This window comes from Entelurus aequoreus, linkage group LG02 (assembly GCF_033978785.1).
Source record: "Entelurus aequoreus isolate RoL-2023_Sb linkage group LG02, RoL_Eaeq_v1.1, whole genome shotgun sequence".
NCBI classification, from domain to species: domain Eukaryota; kingdom Metazoa; phylum Chordata; class Actinopteri; order Syngnathiformes; family Syngnathidae; genus Entelurus; species Entelurus aequoreus.
In genome coordinates, this window is record NC_084732.1 from 85,666,213 (window position 1) to 85,686,981 (window position 20,769).

Genomic DNA, 20,769 nt, shown 5'->3' on the forward strand with positions numbered 1-20,769 from the left:
CTTTCATTTCTTTCATATCCTCTTTCCATCCATCCATCAATTCTTCCCATTTTTCTATCATTTTTTCTTTAAATTCCTGGAGTATTTTTTGTAGTATCCCTTCTTGAATCCCATCATGTCCTGTGCCCAGCTTCAAATCAGTCTTTCCAGTCAATCCTTTAACTTTTGGCATCGCGGCAGTCACTGACGTCAGCGCCTCTTATGTCTTAAGGGCAGTTACTTCTTTAGCGACTTGCGGCACTTTTAACTTGTTTTTTCAACAATTTCGTACCTTGCGCCGTTCAGAGATCAATTTGAGGTGTCAGCCTGTCAACTTATATCACTCTGCGACGTCGGGATCACTTTAAAACAGCTGTAAACTCGGGATCACTTTAAAACAGCTGTTGTTGTAATTAAAGGAAAGATGAATGCGGCCAAGTACAGAAGTATCCTGGAAAAAAAAAACTTCCAGAGAGCTCAGGATGTCAGACTTGGCCAAAGGTACACCTTCCAACAAGACAATGACCCTAAGCACACAGCTAAAATAACAAAGAAGTGGCTTTGGAACAACTCTGACCATTCTTGACTGCCCAGCCAGAGCCCTGACCCAAACTCAATTGAGTATCTGTAGACACACCTGAAAATGGCTGTCCAACAACGTTCACAATACAACCTGACAAAACTGGAGAGGATCCGCAAGGAAGAATGGCAGCGGATCCCCAAATCCAGGTGTGAAAAAGTTGTTGCATCAGTCCCAAGAAAAGTCTTGGCTGTACTAGTTCAAAAGGATGCTTCTACAACTCAATACTAAGCAAAGGGTCTGAATACTTATGTGATATTTCAGTTTCTCTTATTCATTAGAAATGCAAAAACATTCTACATTTGTGTTTTTTTCTGTCACGATGGGGTGCCGAGTGTACATTAATGAGCAATAAGATTAACTTTTTTGATTTTAGCAAATCACTGTAATGAAAAATCTGTGAAACATTTTCAATCATTTGTCAAAATACGCAGCTGGTCGATACTAAGTGTTCAAGAAGCAGCGAATGGGATTAAGCTACATTTTATGAGATCAAGTGACCATTCTTCCACTACAGAGAGAAGTGGCACAGGCAAAAAATCATGTCTTTTCTTCTTGTGAATACAATAGCCTTACGTCCACTGGGCGGAATATGGAAAACCCACAATGAGATAATTTTACAGTGCTGCTTAGCAGTGTTCAGGTAAGTCTGTGTTTTAGTGTCCTTCTAGTTCTTGGTGCTGTGTTTCCTAAACATTTTGTGTGGGATTTGACACCAACTGTTTGCCTTCAGTCATTAACACATGACAACGCAAATGGTCTACCAGGGGATAAGAAAACACAGGAGTGATCAGCGTTGCCAACTAAGCAATATTGTTGCTGTAACCAGCGAGTAATCAGACCCTTTTAGATACTCTTTTACAAAAAAGTGACAAGTTATAAATTTAGTGAAGAGACCAGGTATGTAACAATGAAAATTTCATATCACAGTTAGTCATCAAAATTATCCCGGTATTGTTGAATATGCACACAAAGTTTTGATATACACTTATAACCAATGTTTATAAAAACAAAAAATACAATCAACAGTTACTCAATATACTTTCGTAAAATAACAAATATGTTGTGTATTAGTATTGTTCTGGCAACTTCAGAACAATATTAATTTTATCTGAGTTTTGAAATATGTTTCTTCTTCCGTTTTATTTTTTTTTTAATCATTGTTTTTTTTTTTAAATTATAAACAAAAAAATGTGTTGGGAGTGTCATGTCCGGTTTATGTGACATATAAGAAGAGCACAGAAGAACATAGAAGAGCGCCCGGACAGACTGAAATGTGATTAAACTATCACTGCAATGTTACTACACTGACTGACTGAGTGTAAATTGAAGTTGTTTGCGTACCTTTACAAGCTATGAAAAAGGGTGTGTTCTTGTCTGTGTTGGCAACAGAAAATGTGCACGCATCAAAGATGACTAGCTTTGACTTTACGACTAGAATAAGCGTGAGCAAGATCAGAACCAATGGGCTTACCCATGGAGGCTTTGGGTGACGTGCTCAGACCATAGATGCTGGGTCCTTCTTCTTGTTCTGGTTTGGAACAAGGTTTGAAAACAAGGAAGATTGAAACATTGAAAGCCAAAGCAAGTACAAACATTTCTGGAAGCAGATTATTGAATGTTGAAACTAATACAGTAGTCATTTTAACAAATATAAATTTAGAATGTATAAAATATGAATGAATGAATGTATAAAGTATGCAACCGTTGTCTAAACTACTGTATTTACAAACTGATATTGTGTAATGATTTGAACAGAGTAGTGAGTTCAACTAACGGTTGTCTTCTTGGGTTTTCGCCATGGCGTCCCTCAGCTGTGCGGTGACAGTGGTTCCATTCTGCTCTGGCTCTGATTCTGGTGCCATGCTCCAGTCATTGGCAGACTGAAAACACAAATGTGCACATATTATCCCCTAAAGCCTGAACAATTACAATGAGAACAAGTCCTTTTGAAATAAATAACTGTAACTCACCACTCCATGATCACACAATTTTTTTTTTGAGTTTGTTGCATTTTTATTTGTGATTCATTTAAAATACAACTGATCAAGTCAACTTTAATTTACTTTTTTAGATAACCCATAATATTTTCCTGCTTAGAAGTATTGAGATTGCGATTATCTGAAGACTTTTTATGCGCATTCACACACACATAACACAACATACAGTCTTCTCTTGCTACATCGCGTTTCAAAGTTTGGCGGTTAACTATCACCGATTTATTTTAATTAAAGCATCGCCTACATATTTTTGGCCTAAATTGTACATTTTCAGTCAACCTTACTCAATATACACCAAAGGTCAGGATCATTTTTTGCATTTTTTGGTGGCCACGGATGAAGCGCTGGCTGTCCAAAGTCGGGACCCGGGGGGGAACGCTCGTCTGTGCATCGATTGGGGACGTCTCTGCGCTGCTGACCTGTCTCCGCTCGGGATGGTCTCCTGCTGGCCCCACTATGGACTGGACTCTCACTATTATGTTAGATCCACCATGGACTCGACGTCCATTGCACCGGTCGCACAGGGGGGGTCCCCACATCTGCGGTCCCCTCCAAGGTTTCTCATTGTCCCATTGTGTTGACTTTTTCCTTGCCCTGATGTGGGATCTGAGCCGAGGATGTCCTTGTGGCTTGTGCAGCCCTTTGAGACACTCATGATTTAGGGCTATATAAGTAAACATTGATTGATTGATCATTGATTGATTGAAGAGAGCCATGAAACAAATATTTTAAAATGTATTTCCATGAGCGCCAAATGATAATTTTTGGAAATCCAAATATTTTCAAATTAATTTCAGTGACAGCCATGATATTTTTTTTAACATCAAATACAACTAAATGTGTGCATTATTTAAGACAAACAATTTTAGAGTATAAAAATTCTAAAATCATTCTTCATAACTGCTACATTGTATACTGAAGCAAACCAATAATACATCGGATATGTCTTAGTTATTTTTAATGCGATGCATATCGAAGTGCCTCCTCACATTTGACCATTTCATTAAGAAACTGTTGTCATTTCATATTTGACACACCGCAGAACCTGCTCTCCATGAAGGCAAATTCCTCTGTCCATTCACCCTGAAATCTACACTACTTGACATCTTTTTTCTTTTCACCATCTTCTTTTCGAAAGGGATTTATCCCCATAAACCAGGGGTCTCCAAACTTTGACGAGGGGGCCGCATTGGGTTTAAATAATTTGACGCACTTTTGGCAGCAATTAGAGCCTCTTTTTGAATACGATGCCACAAGCTTGGCCCACCTATCTTTGTGCAGTTTCGCCCATTCCTGTTTGCAGCACCTCTTTAGCTCCATCAGATTAGATGGGAAGTGTTGGTTTTCATTCAGGATGTCTCTGTATACTGCTGCATTTTCCCTCTATCCTGATTAGTCTCCCAGTTCCTGCCGCCAAAAAACAGCATCATGCTGCCACCACCATGCTTCACTGTGAGGATGGTATTGGCCTTGTGATGAGCACTGCCTGGTTTATGCAGGCATGCATGCATACATGCACATACATACATATATATACAGTGGGGCAAAAAAGTATTACCGGTAAGTCAGTCACCAATTGTGCAAGTTCTCCCACTTAAAAAGATGAGAGAGGCCATCATAGGTATACCTCAACTATGAGAGACAAAATGAGAAAAAAAATCCAGAAAATCACATGGTCTGATTTTTAAAGAATTTATTTGCAAATTATGGTGGAAAATAAGTCAATAACAAAAGTTAATCTCAATACTTTGTTATATACCCTTTATTGGCAATGACAGAGGTCAAACATTTTCACACACTGTTGCCGGTATTTCGGCCCATTCCTCCATGCGGATCTCCTCAAGAGCAGTGATGTTTTGGGGCTGTCGCTGGGCAACACAGACTTTCAACTCCTTCCAAAGATTTTCTATGGGGCTGAGATCTGGAGACTGGCTTCGGCCAATCCAGGACCTTGAAATGTTTCTTACGAAGCCATTCCTTCGTTGTCTAGGTGGTACGTTTGGGATCACTGTCATGCTGAAAAACCCAGTCACATTTCATCTTTAATGCCCTTGCTGATAGGAGGTTTTCTCTCAAAATCTCACGATTTCATGCCCCATTCATTCTTTCCTTTACACGGATCAGTCGTCCTGGTCCCTTTGCAGAAAAACAGCCCCAAAACATGATGTTTCCACCTCTATGCTTCACCGTTTGGTATGGTGTTCTTTGTATGCAACTCAGCATTCCTTCTCCTCCAAACACAAGTTGAGTTTTTACCAAAAGGTTATATTTTGGTTTCATCTGACCATATGGCATTCTCCCAATACTCTTCTGGATCATCCGAATGCTTTCTGGCAAACTTCAGACGGACCTGGACATGTACTGGCTAAAGCGGGGGGACATGTCTGGCACTGCAGGATTTGAGTCCCTGGCGGTGTAGCGTGTTACGGATGATAGCCTTTGTTACTTTGGTCCCAGCTCTCTGCAGGTCATTCACTAGGTCCCTCGTGTGATTCTGGGATTTTTGCTCACCGTTTTTGTGATCATTTTGACCCCACGGGGTGGGATCTTGCCTGGAGCCCCAGATCGAAGGAGATTATCTTGTATGTCTTCCATTTTCTAATAATTGCTCCCACAGTTGATTTCTTCACACCAAGCTGCTTACCTATTGCAGATTCAGTCTTCCCAGCCAGATGCAGGTCTACAATTTTGTTTCTGGTGTCCTTTGAAATCTCTTTGGTCTTGGCCATAGTGGTTTGGAGTGTGACTGTTTGAGGTTATGGACAGGTGTCTTTTATACTGATAACGAGGCCAATTAATACAGGTAATGAGTAGAGGACAGAGGAGCCGCTTAAAGAAGAAGTTACAGGTCTGTGAAAGCCAGGATACTTGCTTGTTTGTAGGTGACCAAATACTTAATTTACAGAGGAATTTACTACTTAATTAATAAAAAAATTCTACAATGTGATTTCCTGGATTACTCCCCCCCCCCCCCTTCTGTCTCACATAGTTGAAGTTTACCTATAATGAACATTACAGGCCTCTCTCATCTTTTTAGGTGGGAGAAATTGCACAATTGGTGGCTGACTAAATACTTTTTTGCCCCACTGTATATGTAATGTCATTATATAGAGGATGCAAATAATTTTGATATCTACTGTAAATCAATACAGTAACTTAAATCATAGACAATATTGTAAGGCAAAACCTGTTTATTATTTATTCCAACTCTGTCTGCGGTCTCATTAGAGTGCCTGCGTCCTTGTGCAGATCAAGTTTACACAGCTATTTTTTACACGTATTTGGTAATCACAATGAAATTGAAGAGAGAGGTTTACTGTACTGTAAAAATACAGTACAACCTGCTATACAGCCCAATTCTCGTGGGGTAATCACCAATACTGATTATGGATGTGCTTGCGCGCGCACACGCACACGCACGCATGTGCACACGTGCAAGCATACACAAATACAAACAACGCTTTTTTCACCACAAAGCGGAGCGTTGATTATGACGAATGTAGGATTTACAATGTTATCAGGAAATAAAATATTAGAGAAACTTCAGTTTGCATTAATTGAAACAAGCTAGTGCTAACAGCCAACACATTTTTTAAATTGTTACTAAACCCCATCCCACTCCACATCTAATACTGATGACTCTATACTATGAAGTATAAACGATAAAACATTGTATATTGAAAGTATGTGAAAGTTTGACTCCTATCTTCTATCTATCGTGATAAATGGCCGAAACGCCCAATGACGTCGGGGAACACAACTGAAGATGTGTTGTACTGGTGGCACCACGTGATTAGTGCCAAACTCCACCCCACCCAAGAGGACATCTCCAACCCCATTTAATTGTTGTGCTGAATATTTAGGGATCTTTAACAACTAGTCCTATTAAGAATCCTTGTTTACTTCCGGGACCACCTCTTTATAGTTTTGTAATTAATCAGAAATATCAAACGACTAAAATGCGACACAGAGAGAGTGTGTTTTTTCATATTACCATTCATGATTTGTAGTGGATTTAAATAAATGTAATGTTGAATTGTGTATGGTGCTTAGACATTTAAATAATATCCATATAGTTCGGTGGACAGGTTGTGTGCCACTAGTGTAAACTTTCTATGTTGGTTATGGTTTATTTGCATTTTGAGCGGGAAAGATTGTTAAAAAGATATGCTATGAAGATATGCTAAGCTTAGGAAACTGTAAAATAACACTCATAGACGTTGACTACCAGTACGAACATCGTCCACAAGATGACTGCATGTTTACAATGACAGAACTGTAATGTTATTAAAATGTACATCCTGGTATTCCAGGGGCCAGACGTCAAATTTGACTTGGAAAGTCCTGTGGGTCAGACTGACGACACTGGCGGGCCGCATTTGGCCCGCAGGTCGTAGTTTGGAGACCCTGATATACTACGAAACTGATTATTTGATTGAAAGGCGGGTCGTTTACTGCTTGACCTCAAATGGGGCTGTGATTGGCTCAAGCCTTGCAGGAAAATCGAGTCAAATCCTGGCCTGAACTTAACAGTATTTCCGAATGTAAGGATGAAATAAAATACATGACATTGTTTTAGGGTTCTAAGATTTTATCTGCGAGCCATATGCAGTAAACAAAAGAGCTACATCTAGTTCCTGTGCCATAAGTTGCCTATGCCTGCTACAAACCGACATTATACTGATAAGTTATTTTTGGCAGATCCTACAAGAAACGAGAACAAACTTACACCGGCAGTGCAGGCGCTTATATGCACCTATGAAGAGACACGTTAGTATGCTACATTAGCTTAAAATGGCAGCAGGACAAAGCAGAGAACTGTTACCACCCAAAAAGCAGGGGCAGTGTGGGAACATTTCAGATACTTAAAAAAGGACCAGCGAGTCACTGAAGACAATGGCCCAACCATTTGCAAAACTGCCCAAAAGATAGTTGCTAATACGTTAAATATGGTGGAGCATTTGCAAGATCCCCACCCTGCTTTCCACGTATAAGTAAGGAATAATAACCAAGTTAATTAAGTTAGTGTTTTGATCATATCTATTTAAAAACTTCGGAAGTCTTTCGGTGTCATACATCAGATATATATAATAATAACTTCAATATAGAGGCAACTTGTTTTTCCACTCTACTGGTACTTTAACATCAGAGATTGCTTCTGATTCTGTGTTGAATAAACTGTAGGCATTGCAAGTTAATATAGCAAAAGTAGAACAACATCAGGATGTTTACGGAGCAGATGTGACTTTTTGTTTTTAGTTTCCAATGTTATTTGATTACTGTTATTGCCGACAGTGATAAACAACATCAAAATGTCTACGATATGTCAATGTGATCGTATATTTTATTTGTTGTCTTATAAATAAATGCATAATAATAGTGATAATTGTAAAACCACGGTTATTACTCAAGACTATAATCCTATGGTTAATATCTATAATCGTTGCATCCCTACATGGTTGTGTCTACAATTTTCCTCTGCTCAGCTCCAGACTGTATATTTGGTAACAATTTAAAATGTATTTAACATGGATGTCTCAATTAAAAAAACTGTGTTGATCTATACCTGAAATCAGCTGCAGTAATACTACTTTTGTTGTTAGTTTGGCTATGAGCAGCCAAAATTGGACTTTATGCATCATTTGCTAAGCTACCTCAAAAACTATGCTTGTATTATATTCATCATTTATCATGCAGAATTTAACCCAATTACCTGTGTGTGTTCTGCAAAAAAGTCGGTCTCTTTCTTTTCAGGTCCTGCTGGAGTGCTTCCCCCCGAAGAGTCGATTGATAGCTACAAAAGGAAAGATGTTCGTATTTCTGTTTTTTTGGATTAGAGTGAGCACAGCATAGAAATATATATAGACGACTAAATACGTAACAATTGTAGCTGCTTGCTAAGTAATAAAATAAATGAACGTCCTGATTTAATGTTCTTGCCTTCTACCCACATAATGCCCAGACACTTTAAACTTGCAGCTCAAAGATGTGTGTCATAAACCTACACATTCATAAATTTGGCTGAGAGTGTTACCAGCCATACTATCTGGACATTATACTCTCTTTTAACTTATTCATCTATTTGATTATTTCTTCCTTTTAGCTAGTTACTCTGTGCTGTAATCCGGTCCCAGTTAGACTTCTGTTAAAGTGTACAAAGCATTTATTATTGTGTCACTACTTCACATTCCAGCTAGCTTAGCGCCATGGCTAGCATAGGATATCCTTCTCCATGTGTTGATTGATTGATTGACTACCAAAGATTGACTACTAAATGGTAACACCCGAATAAGTTTTTTAACTTGTTAATCAATTCATGGTATAAATATATACTATCAGCATAATACAGTCATCACACAAGTTAATCATCAGAGTATATACATTGAATTATTTACATTATTTACAATCCGGGGAGTGGGATGTGGAGGGGGTTAGGTTTGGTTGATGTCCGCATTAGTTCTGCATTTTAGAACCCATCCATCCATTTTCTACCGCTTGTCCCTTTTGAGGTCGCGGGGGGTGCTGGAGCCTACCTCAGCTGCATTCGGGCGGTAGGCGGGGTACACCCTGGACAAGTCGCCACCTCATCACAGGGCCAAAAAAGATAGACAACATTCATACTCACATTCACACACTAGGGCCAATTTAGTGTTGCCAATCAACCAATCCCCAGGTGCATGTCTTTGGAGGTGGGAGGAAGCTGGAGCACCCGTTTCTATTAATTTAACATACATAAATAATCGATATTTGTACATAATTTCGAATTGCCCACATTCCAATTGTGATGCATCGATGCTAGTACACACCCTGTGGACTCTGAACATGACCTGGTAATGTTGCTGACACACTAAAAATCACTTGATCTATCCATTTATCTCTTTAACCTTTGATACAGGAAAGAGTTTTAATGATGGCTTTGACATACAAAATAGGACAGATGTTCTGACTATAGTAGACGTGTTGGTAAAATAATAAAGCCTTTATAATTGTTTGTGCTAGACTGATACTCACATCTGTTCCATACTTTGACAATGCAGCATTCGCTAGCTGACGAATCTTCTCTCGGTACATTTGGGCAGCACGACTATTATACTTGGCATTGGTGTCATTAGTGGAGCAGCCATGTTGGCGGAAGAATGCAGTCTTCAAACAGAAAGACAAGGTGAGTTATGTCAAGTATGCGAAACACAGACAAAATAAAACTATAATACAGACAATCAAAAGTATACATCTTTTTAATTCTACTTTACTCCGGACCGACTTTTACTTGTTTGTCCAGTGTTGACTTACTGCATTGGCATTGCCCCCAACCTGCATACATCTAAGCTGAAACCAGTTCCAGTTGGAATCCAGCTCAGTGGATCTAAAGACAAAAAAGAGAAGTCAAAATTGTAACAGGTAACAGGTATATTGATCATAGTAGTAACAGTAGAACATCGGTTTTCGTCCACCCCACTTTTCGTAGGGTTTGGTTTTTGATGACAATTTTCACCAAAAGTTTGCCCATATTTTGTACACCGTCTTAGTTATCATACAGCCAAACACTGCAAATAACAATCTAGTTTGTTTGTCTGCATATCCTTCCTTGGACTTGAGTGTTCAAAAATAGAATCCCACGCATTGGTGAGTCTGTCTTGTTGGAGTAGTCGCTAAACTATGACATAAAAAGCCAGCCTCATTGCCATATTTCTACTTGGTTTAAGAAAACAAAAGAGAAAGTAGGATAAAGTAGTATTTATCTAATCGTGGCATGCACACACTATCATGGATGTGCGACATGCAGTGACAAAAATGCTTGTAAAAGCAGCTTTTTTTGCTGCTTTGTATCGATCCGAGAGTTGGCAGGTGTACTTAATGTTGAGACCGGTGAATCTATACATATAAAATATAGCATTGTTTTTGAAGTGAAGTGAAGTGAAGTGAATTATATTTATATAGCGCTTTTCTCTAGTGACTCAAAGCGCTTTACATAGTGAAACCCAATATCTAAGTTACATTTAAACCAGAGTGGGTGGCACTGGGAGCAGGTGGGTAAAGTGTCTTGCCCAAGGACACAACAGCAGTGACTAGGATGGCGGAAGCGGGGATCGAACCTGCAACCCTCAAGTTGCTGGCACGGCCACTCTACCAACCGAGCTATACATGACCATGGAAAAAAAAATTCTATACATTTAACACACATGAGCCAGAGGCAGAAAGTGAGTTATCAATGGGACACCTAAGGTTATCCAATACATTGTATCTACACCAAAGAATGTGTTAAATGTAGATTACAGTAGAATCATCATAAATCACCTTTAATGGTCATTTGTGTATGGAAGGGAATAATTGGATTTGCATGATTTATTTTTGAAAAAATTACTTTGGTTTTCATACTACTACTACTTCCGCTATGGAACTGTGTAAACCCAACATTATTGTTGCTTATGATGAATATGGAAATGTGCAAAACCCAAAACCAGTGAAGTTGGCACGTTGTGTAAATCGTCAATAAAAACAGAATACAATGATTTGCAAACCCTTTTCAACCTATATTCAATTGAACACACTGCAAAGACAAGATACTAAACGTTCGAACTGGTAAATTGTTATTTTTTGCAAATATTAGCTCATTTGGAATTTGATGCCTGCAACATGTTTCAAAAAAGCTGGCACAAGTGGCAAAAAAGACTGAGAAAGTTGAGGAATGCTCATCAAACACTTATTTGGAACATTCCACAGGTGAACAGGCTACTTAGGAACAGGTGGGTGCCATGATTGGGTATAAAACAGCTTCCAAGAAATGCTCAGTCATTCACAAACAAGGATGGGGCGAGGGTCACCACTTTGTGAACAAATGTGTGAGCAAATTGTCCAACAGTTTAAGAACAGCATTTCTCAACAAGCTATTGCAAGGAATTTAGGGATTTCACCATCTATGGTCCGTAATAGAGCTGGGCGATATATTGAGTTTTTAAACAAGATATGAATTAAGAAAATATCGTAATATCGATATTATTTATTTCACGTTAAAATGACCAAACGCCGCTTCCAAGACGTGCGTGCACGTATAAGAACATCCACGATTGGTTGGTTGTTTACTATGATGACTCACGATTGGTTGAGATAAGGCCAATCAGAGGCAAGATAGGGCGGGGTCATGGAACTAGGAAGTGAAATCACAACAGACAGAAGAGAAGAGGGAATATTCAAGCGGGTGATTTATTAAAAAAAACTAGTGGAAGATGGCAGAAGGATTCTCTTCTTAAGATGTTTCTTTTAGCGATGTAGACGACGTCCAGGAAACCCGCAATGTGTCTACCGTAATTTCCGGACTATAAGCCGCTACTTTTTCCCCTCGTTCTGGTCCCTGCGGCTTATACAAGGGTGCGGCTTATTTACGGCCTGTTCTTCTCCGACACCGACGAAGAGGATTTCGGTGGTTTTAGTACGCAGGAGGAAGACGATGACACAATGATTAAAGACTGACTTTTCATATACCGGTAGGCTGGTTATTTTGATAACGTACAGGCGAGCACTTTGTATTACTTTGCTCCGTTGTATTATTTGTACTCTGCACGAATGCTGTTCGCCATGTCAAAGATGTGAAAGTTTGATTGAATGATTGAAAGATTTATTGTTAATAAATGGGACGCTTTGCGTTCCCAAACAGTCATCTCTGTCCCGACAATCCCCTCCGTGGTAGCAGGAACCCCTATATACTACGGTAATTACACATCAAAACCCTGCGGCTTATAGTCGGGTGCGGCTTATATATGGAGCAGTCTGTATTTTCCCCTAAATTTAGCTGGTGCGGCTTATAGTCAGGTGCGGCTTATAGTCCGGAAATTACGGTACTTGGCCACATTTGGACAAATTTATGCGTCTGGATAAATCATTCATTTGAGTTCTTTACCATGTAAGGCCAAATCAAAACTGTTCACCAGTTGTCAAGCTGCCAAATATGTATTATTTGCACAGCTATGTTATTTATTTTAAGTAGAAAGAATATTTTTCTATTATATTTATGTTATGTAATTCTGTGCTACTTAAACAGTTTATTTTCTGTGCTAACCCATCTTGACTAACTGGGTTAATAAAAGTGCCACTGACTGTTTACAGTACAGTTGTCATTCACTTCAATTTCAGTGAATCTCACTCAAAAATTAATATCTTTATAAGTATACTTTCACCGGAAAATATATAGAGATATATATGGACTACCGAGTTTAGGTAAAAATATATCGAGATATACTTTTTCGTCCATATCGACCAGCCCTAGTCCGTAATATCATCAAAAGGTTCAGAGAAGCTGGAGAAATCACTGCATGTAAGCGGCAAGGCTGAAAACCAACATTGAATGCCGGGGACCTTCGATCCCTCATGCGGTACTGCATCAAAAAGCGACATCAGTGTGTAAGGGATATCACCACATGGGCTCAGGAACAATTCAGAAAACCACTGTCAGTAACTACAGTTCGTCGCTACATTTGTAAGTGCAAGTTAAAACTCTATGCAACGTGAAAACCATTTTTCAACAACACCCAGAAACACAGCCGGCTTCGCTTGGCCCGAGCTCATCTAAGATGGACTGATGCAAAGGGGAAAAGTGTTCTGTGGTCTGACGAGTCCAAATTTCAAATTGTTTTTGGAAACTGTGGATGTCGTGTCCTCCGGACCAAAGAGGAAAATAATCATCTGGGACTGTTCTAGGCGCAAAGTTCAAAAGCCAGCATCTGTGATGGTATGGGGGTGTATTAGTGCCCAAGGCATGGGTAACTTACACATATGTGAAGGCACCATTAATGCTGAAAGGTACATACAGGTTTTGGAGAACATATGTTGCCATCCAAGCAACATCTTTTTCATGGACGCCCCTGCTTATTTCAGCAAGACAATGCCAAGCCACATTCTGCACGTGTTACAACAGCGTGGCTTCGTAGTAAAAGAGTGCGGGTCCTAGACTGGCCTGCCTGTAGTCCAGACATGTCTCCCATTGAAAATGTCTGCCGCATGACGAAGCGTGAAATACGACAACGGAGACCCCAGACTGTTGAACAATTTAAGCTGTACATCAAGCAAGAATTGGAAAGAATTCCACCTGAAAAGCTTCAAAAATTGGTCTCTTCAGTTCCCAAAGGAGTGTTGTTAAAAGGAAAGGCCATTTAACAGTGGTAAAAATGCCTGCCAATACATTCTAAGTTAATGATTATTTGTGAAAACAAATGAACTTTCTCAGTTTGAACATTTAATATATTGTCTTTGCAGTCTATTCAAAAGAATATACGTTGAAAAGGATTTGCAAATCATTGTATTCTGTTTTTATATACGATTTATACATCGTGCCAACTTCACTGGTTTTGGGTTTTGTATGTATTGCTTGTATTTTTTTTAACTGAAAAAAAAATCTGAACTGAACCAATAGGATTATTTTTTGTCTGACCTTTTGGAATGGATTTCAAAGAAAAAACAAGGTACGAAAGAACTTTCGAACAAAATGCATGATATTTGAGTTCTTTATGCACTATCTCAACTCAGCCCAGTATACCGTCCTTCCTAGTTTTCCGAGAACAGTTGATGAAGCACACACTATGGCCATGACTGTAGGCTACCTGATGAAACTGAGGTGCACTCCCAGGGAGCGGTGGATTCCAGAGCAGTCAATGCACAAGAAGACCCCATAGGAAATACTCGCCCAACTGGGGTTTTTGGCTGCACAGTCAAAACATACCTGTGCAAGAACAATATGTGCATTAGCAAGTTAAATATTGTTGGGATACTTTAAAACAACAAACACTGAAATGTTAATTACACTTTTGTAGAGGTACATGAAACTTATTGTGTGACATTTAAATACAACATCATTCTGAGATGTATTCCTTTATAAATAATCTGTGTGCTCTTTGCTATAATTTTAATGGTGGTCTGTGTCTTTGGTCTGTTCACGTTTGTGTTCAAGTGACCCACATCACTCCAGAGTTAACTTAGACTCGGTCCGCTTGTTTGGTGCCCACCAGCGTTTCCACATGAACCACACTAACAGAAAAACTCCCCAGAGTTTGTTTTAACAGAACCAATAATGACAATTGTGAACGCAACCTTAAAAAACAATGAAGTAAGAGTAATGATGGTAATTTTGATATAATAGTGACCAATAAAGCGAAATCATACAACAACAATTGTTGAGCATTATAATTAATCAAATATGATGAACGATATACTGTATATGTAAAAGATGAGAACAATAAAAATAAAAATACATTTGTGTTAACAATTATTATTTTCCAAAAACAGGTCTTGAAAAAGAGGGGTCGTCTGGTATTCAGGGTTGTTGTATAATTGGATCGGTATGGTAATTGCTCTTGTCCGAGAGATATTAACTTAACAAAATGAAAAGTATTGAGTCACCATCGTTACAATTCAGGACAGGATTTAGTGCATTCTTGAGGCCAACAAAGTTGTGCGATTGCATTTAAGTGAAAGTACAAAGTACAAACATCGATACAGCTGTACAGTGATCAACTTGATCCCAAAGAGAAAGAAAATAATGTAGGCAAACTGACGTTAATTGGACAAGGAGAAATGCTATCATCTTGATTTACCAGCGACATCGGACTGTTGCACCCAATAAGAAGAAATGTATTTAATTAACTATTTTGTGCGTGTAATGTACAGTACAAGACACATTTATAAGCAGTTACTCTTGTTTTTAAAGGTAATAATAATAATATTAATTAAGCACAATTGCAAACACTTAACTAAAAGTAGGTGAAAATGTAGTCAACGTGAAATACGTAACAGATACAAAAAGAGTTGCTCAAATTGGGACGTTACCAACATTCTTCCCATCCAAATTCTGACCGAGGCTTGGAATCGATAATTGCCTCTTTTCTTTTGGCAATTGTTCTGTTTGCGCTTTTTTCTAACTTTACACAACTGAGTAATTCCTCGTTTATCACTGTTAATTGGATCCGGACCTGGCGATTAAGAAATTTCCGCGAAGTAGGAATCAAATATAAATCAAATATTTTTATAGTTTAAGCATAAAAAACCTATTTACTACCATCTATAGGGATGATACTCGAAACCGGTTTTCTCGGTTGTTCGATAAGAAAAGAACCGAGTCCTCGGACTCGAATCCCTTTTTGAGAACCGGTACCCGTTATCGAGACCACTATAGTAAAGAAAAAGAGTTGGTTCTTTATTCGAATCCCTGGGAACGAATCCCGTCCCGACCAGAAATGCCCCGTGGGACATCACAACAAATGGCGTCACGTAGCTCAGTCATTAGGCGCAGATAGCGAAAGCAGGAACAAAATGGACAGGAAAAAGCGCTCCAAGGTGTAATAAAGTTCAAAACAAAAGGTATAATCAAATGAATAACTTTACTGAGAAATTTGAGCAGGGTACAAACACATGACGAACACTTTTACGACCAACCGGAAACATAGCAACCAGGCTAGCAACGTACCTCCTTACGGCAGCTGTCACAACGTTCTTAAAGCAACCGCAGCACATACATATATGACATCTCCCTTTTTTAACTTTCGTTTTTCTTTCCTTGTAAACAAAACCAAATCACACTGTATATGTGTTGTCTGTCTAATTATAAATAATGCAGACGAGGCGTGTTGGCTGAGTTCTTGACGTTTACTTTCACAGCGTGCTCATTCTTAGCTGCTGGGTGACGACATGCAACAACACTTTTCGGGGCTACCGCGCGTGCTCGTCACTCCCGTTGCATGCTGGGTAGTGTAGTTGTTATATTCCCTAGCTCATAACATCTTTCCCCATATAAGGAAATAATGTTAACTCAAAGTGTATTTCTTTTTTTAGCTTTAACTTTTCATTTTTTTAGCATTGTAACCACATTTGCAAAGAACTTTTCTCTTCATAGAATTTTATTTCAATAAAGAAATAAAGTGCAAAAATGTCAAAGCATCATAACAAACAGTTATGTCAAATAGCAGCAGAATTGCACTTTTTGGAAAGCTGTATTATTTTCAGTTTTGTGCCCAAGGGACTGATTTTATTTAACACTATATTATTATTTATACACCTATAGTGATCACAGAGACAGGTTGTTTTTGTGTTACTGTATATATTTGTTTTTCTGAAAAAATCCCACTTAATATACTTTGGGTAACAACAGTCAATATTTATTTATTTTATTTTATTTTTTTAGGGGGGTAACAGTCAATATTTATTTATTTATTAGATTAAATTGTTTTCTCATATAATAAAAGTGAGCTTTTGTTGAACCAAATATTGTGTGTTTTTTTCCATATACAACAACCTATCTGGACTCGATAAGAGAATCGATAAGGAATCGGTTCGATAAGAGGATTCGATAATAGGCTCGAACTCGATAATTTCTTATCAAACATCATCCCTAACCATCTGTATAAGTTTTTCAAAATTACGAGAGCCCTCTAGGCATGAAATTACACCCTTTAGTCACCTTTATACCCTACCAATATACACATCCAATATAGTAATCCTGAAAAAGGCTGAGCCAATCAGTGGCCATGATACTACGAATAGCAAATTGGAACCTGGCAACTACCGACCTGTTTCTATTCTCAGTTCCATTTCAAAAGTAATGGAAAAAATAGTTTATGAACAGGTCGATAGTTACCTTGCCACTAATAAACTCATGTACAAATTCCAATCCGGCTTCAGAACTAAACACTCCACTGACACATGCCTTCTCTATCTGACCGACCACATCAAACATGAGGTGGACGCGGGCAAATACTGCGGCATGGTCATGCTGGACCTTCAGAAGGCCTTTGACACCGTTGACCACGTTATACTGTTGGATAAGCTCAGAGCAATCGGATTTGATAAAACCTCATCGAGCTGGATGCAATCTTACTTGGAGGGGAGGAAACAGGTGGTAGAGGTGAACGGCACCGTGTCCCCCCCCCCCTCTCAGTAAGCTGTGGAGTCCCCCAAGGCAGTATATTAAGGCCTTTACTGTTCCTGATATACATAAACGACATGTCATCAGCATGCGACTGTGAATTACTTTTGTTTGCGGATGACTCTGCCCTGCTGGTATCCGGCAAGGACAAGTCACAGGTGGAGAAAATCCTAAGTGCTGAACTCTGTAGAATTTGCACCTGGCTCGCTGACAACAAGCTATCCATACACTTGGGTAAAACGGAATCCATCCTATTTGGGTCCCACATCAACCTTAAGAAAGTCAATGACTTCACTATAAAAGTAGGTGACATTGTTATCACAAGGAAAGATGAGGTCACCTACCTAAGTTCCATTCTAGAGGCTAATCTTTCCTGTGATAAAATGGCAACCAAGGTAATCAAAAAGGTCAACCAACGAACGAGATTTCTCTACAGAATCTCCTCTCTGGTCAACAAAAGCACCATGAAGATTCTAGCGGGAACTCTCGTTCAACCCTTTTTTGATTACGCATGCACCTCCTGGTACCCTAGCACCTCCAAATCCCTCAAATCTAGACTCCAAACATCCCAGAACAAGCTAGTCAGATTACTTCTAGACCTCTACCCGAGATCACACCTCACTACTACCCACTTCTCCAAAGTGGGCTGGCTCAGGGTGGAGGACAGAGTAAAACAACTTGCACTGAGCCTAGTCTATAAAATCCGCTACACCTCCCTGATACCGAAGTACATGTCAAACTACTTCCTTAACGTAAATGACCGCCATAACCACAACACCAGGGGAAGCTCCACCAACCACGTTAAACCCAGATTCCGAACTAACAAAGGTCTTAACTCATTCTCTTTCTATGCCACATCAATATGGAAAGTACTCCCAACAGGTGTAAAAGAAAGGGCATCTCTATCCTCCTTCAAAACCGCACTAAACTTTAACTTTAACTTTAAAAGAACACCTCCAGGCAACTACAACCCTAAACTAACACCCTCCCTTCCACATAATACCTCTTCGGATTGTAAATAATCAAACCTACCAAGTCAGTCCTACACTGTTTCAATATCCATTTCTCTGATGATGCAATTGTTGATGCTGATTGTTGATGACTGAAGTGTTGATACCAACCAACCCCCCCTCCTCCATATCCCACACCCCGGATGGTAAATAATGTAAATAATTCAATGTATATACTTTGATGATTATCTTGTGTGATGACTGTATTATGATGTTAGTATATATTTGATAGTATATATCTGTATTATGTATCAATTCAAGTTGAAAAACTTATTCGGGTGTTACCATTTAGTGGTCAATTGTACGGAATATGTACTTCACTGTGCAATCTACTAATAAAAGTTTCAATCAATCAATACTGAACAGCATGCTCTGACTGGTTTGGTCTCATCTAGTGGACCATACTACTGTAGTGTTGAGATTTTTAGTTCATTTAGCATTTCCTAAAACATAATGTTTAAACAACACTTTAAGCCTTGCCCAGCTGTTTATTGATGTACACTATGTTTAAATAACTTTTACGGCAAATTAATGTCTGCTCTAAATATCAGTTATTGACCTCCTTGACTACTAATAATCGGTATTGACCCTGAAAAAAACACATCGTTCATTCGCTAATACTATTAGTGTCTATGTATTTCCAGGGTATGTTCCAGGGTTTATGTTAACTGCATTGCACAAGCTCTTAAAAGACTCATTGATGACTTAATTATTAAAAAAAGCTACAAGCAACAGCTTTGACCTTGTTATATTTTTATGAGTAAAGACACATGTAAACTTTTAGAGATCCAAAGTTCATATTATGCATTGAAGGCACTTATGGAGAGGCAGAGGATAGAGACAACTTTGGTAAAAAAAAAAAAAATATATATATATATATATATATATACATACATCCATATACAGTATACACACACACACACACACACACACACACACACACACACACACACACACACACACACACACACACACACACACACTAATAAAACATTGGGGGGGGGGGGATTCTAGCAATTCTATTGACAACGTTGTCTTTCAAGAGTAAACGGAAAATAAACCGAGTTACTTTAAAGTAGGATACAGGATAAAATACATTGTATATACATTTAGCGATGATGATTAGTCAAAACAATAGTGGTGAATTCCTCTCACAAATGACTAGCAACAGTGTCAAACTGGACGACTACACATTAATAACGTAACTGTATTGATTCCAAAGTTGGATCCCAAAAGCAGCCAAGTCATAACTTGATACAGCCCATGCGCCTTATGTGATTAGCTTCCACTGCCAACATACATCGTATACGTGGCCTTTACCGGCAGCTAGCAGCTGTTAGCCACAGCTAGCTGTTTGACCCAAGTCCTGGGCCTTGCTGCGAGGAACATGAAGATAACAAAATACACATGGAGATAACGAAATACCACTGACAAAATATACATCAAATGCCTGATACACGTACAACACACATGTTGTATACCATTACCTTGTTTGTCGGAATGGATCTCAGTCTTTTGAAAATAGTAAGAATTTCAGTCTTGTTTGGTTCGGCGGCCATCTTGGAACAGTGACAGTTTCCATTCAATGACGTCACTACGGCAGGTAACGTGCTCCAAACCAGACGTTGTGAAACGAAAGCGACGTTGCCATTTAAACCTGTTGTATCGTTTGTTGCCAATCTATTGGATTGTTGTTCATCACCTCGTCTCAAAAAGTGATGCTGTTAAGTTTAAGTGTTAGCAACAAAATATCAACACACTGATTTTATATAACATCTGCCCCAACATGTGTTTTGTGGACTTGGAGAAGGCATTTGACCGTGTCCCTCGGGAAGTCCTGTGGGGAGTGCTCAGAGAGTACGGGTAGTACGGGGTATCGGACTGTCTGATTGTGGCGGTCCGCTCCCTGTATGATCAGTGTCAGAGCTTGGTCCGCATTGCCGGCAGTAAGTCGGACACGTTTCCAGTGAGGGTTGGACTCCGCCAAGGCTGCCCTTTGTCACCGATTCTGTTCATAACTTTTATGGACAGAATTTCTAGGCGCAGTCAAGGCGTTGAGGGGATCCGGTTTGGTGGCTGCAGGATTAGGTCTCTGCTTTTTTGCAGATGATGTGGTCCTGATGGCTTCATCTGGCCAGGATCTTCAGCTCTCACTGAATCGGTTTGCAGCTGAGTGTGAAGCGACTGGGATGAGAATCAGCACCTCCAAGTCAGAGTCCATGGTTCTCGCTCGGAAAAGGGTGGAGTGCCATCTCCGGGTTGGGGAGGAGATCTTGCCCCAAGTGGAGGAGTTCA

At 39.3% G+C, this 20,769-nt stretch overlaps 1 protein-coding gene across 1 annotated transcript in view; it reads right to left on the minus strand.

The window, feature by feature from the left end:
• Positions 1–20,111, minus strand: part of LOC133640073 (ADP-ribosylation factor GTPase-activating protein 2-like) — a 43,431-nt gene extending 23,320 nt beyond the window's left edge. The window contains exons 1-7 of the mRNA XM_062033695.1: positions 19,962–20,111; positions 14,151–14,269; positions 9,850–9,922; positions 9,571–9,702; positions 8,273–8,353; positions 2,337–2,442; positions 2,034–2,090 (exon numbers count right to left, since the gene is read on the minus strand). Of these exons, the coding sequence (XP_061889679.1) occupies positions 2,034–2,090; positions 2,337–2,442; positions 8,273–8,353; positions 9,571–9,702; positions 9,850–9,922; positions 14,151–14,269; positions 19,962–20,033 (640 nt within the window). The 5' untranslated portion in view covers positions 20,034–20,111. The remainder of the gene's footprint in view (positions 1–2,033; positions 2,091–2,336; positions 2,443–8,272; positions 8,354–9,570; positions 9,703–9,849; positions 9,923–14,150; positions 14,270–19,961) is intronic.
• Between the last annotated feature and the right edge of the window lie 658 nt (positions 20,112–20,769).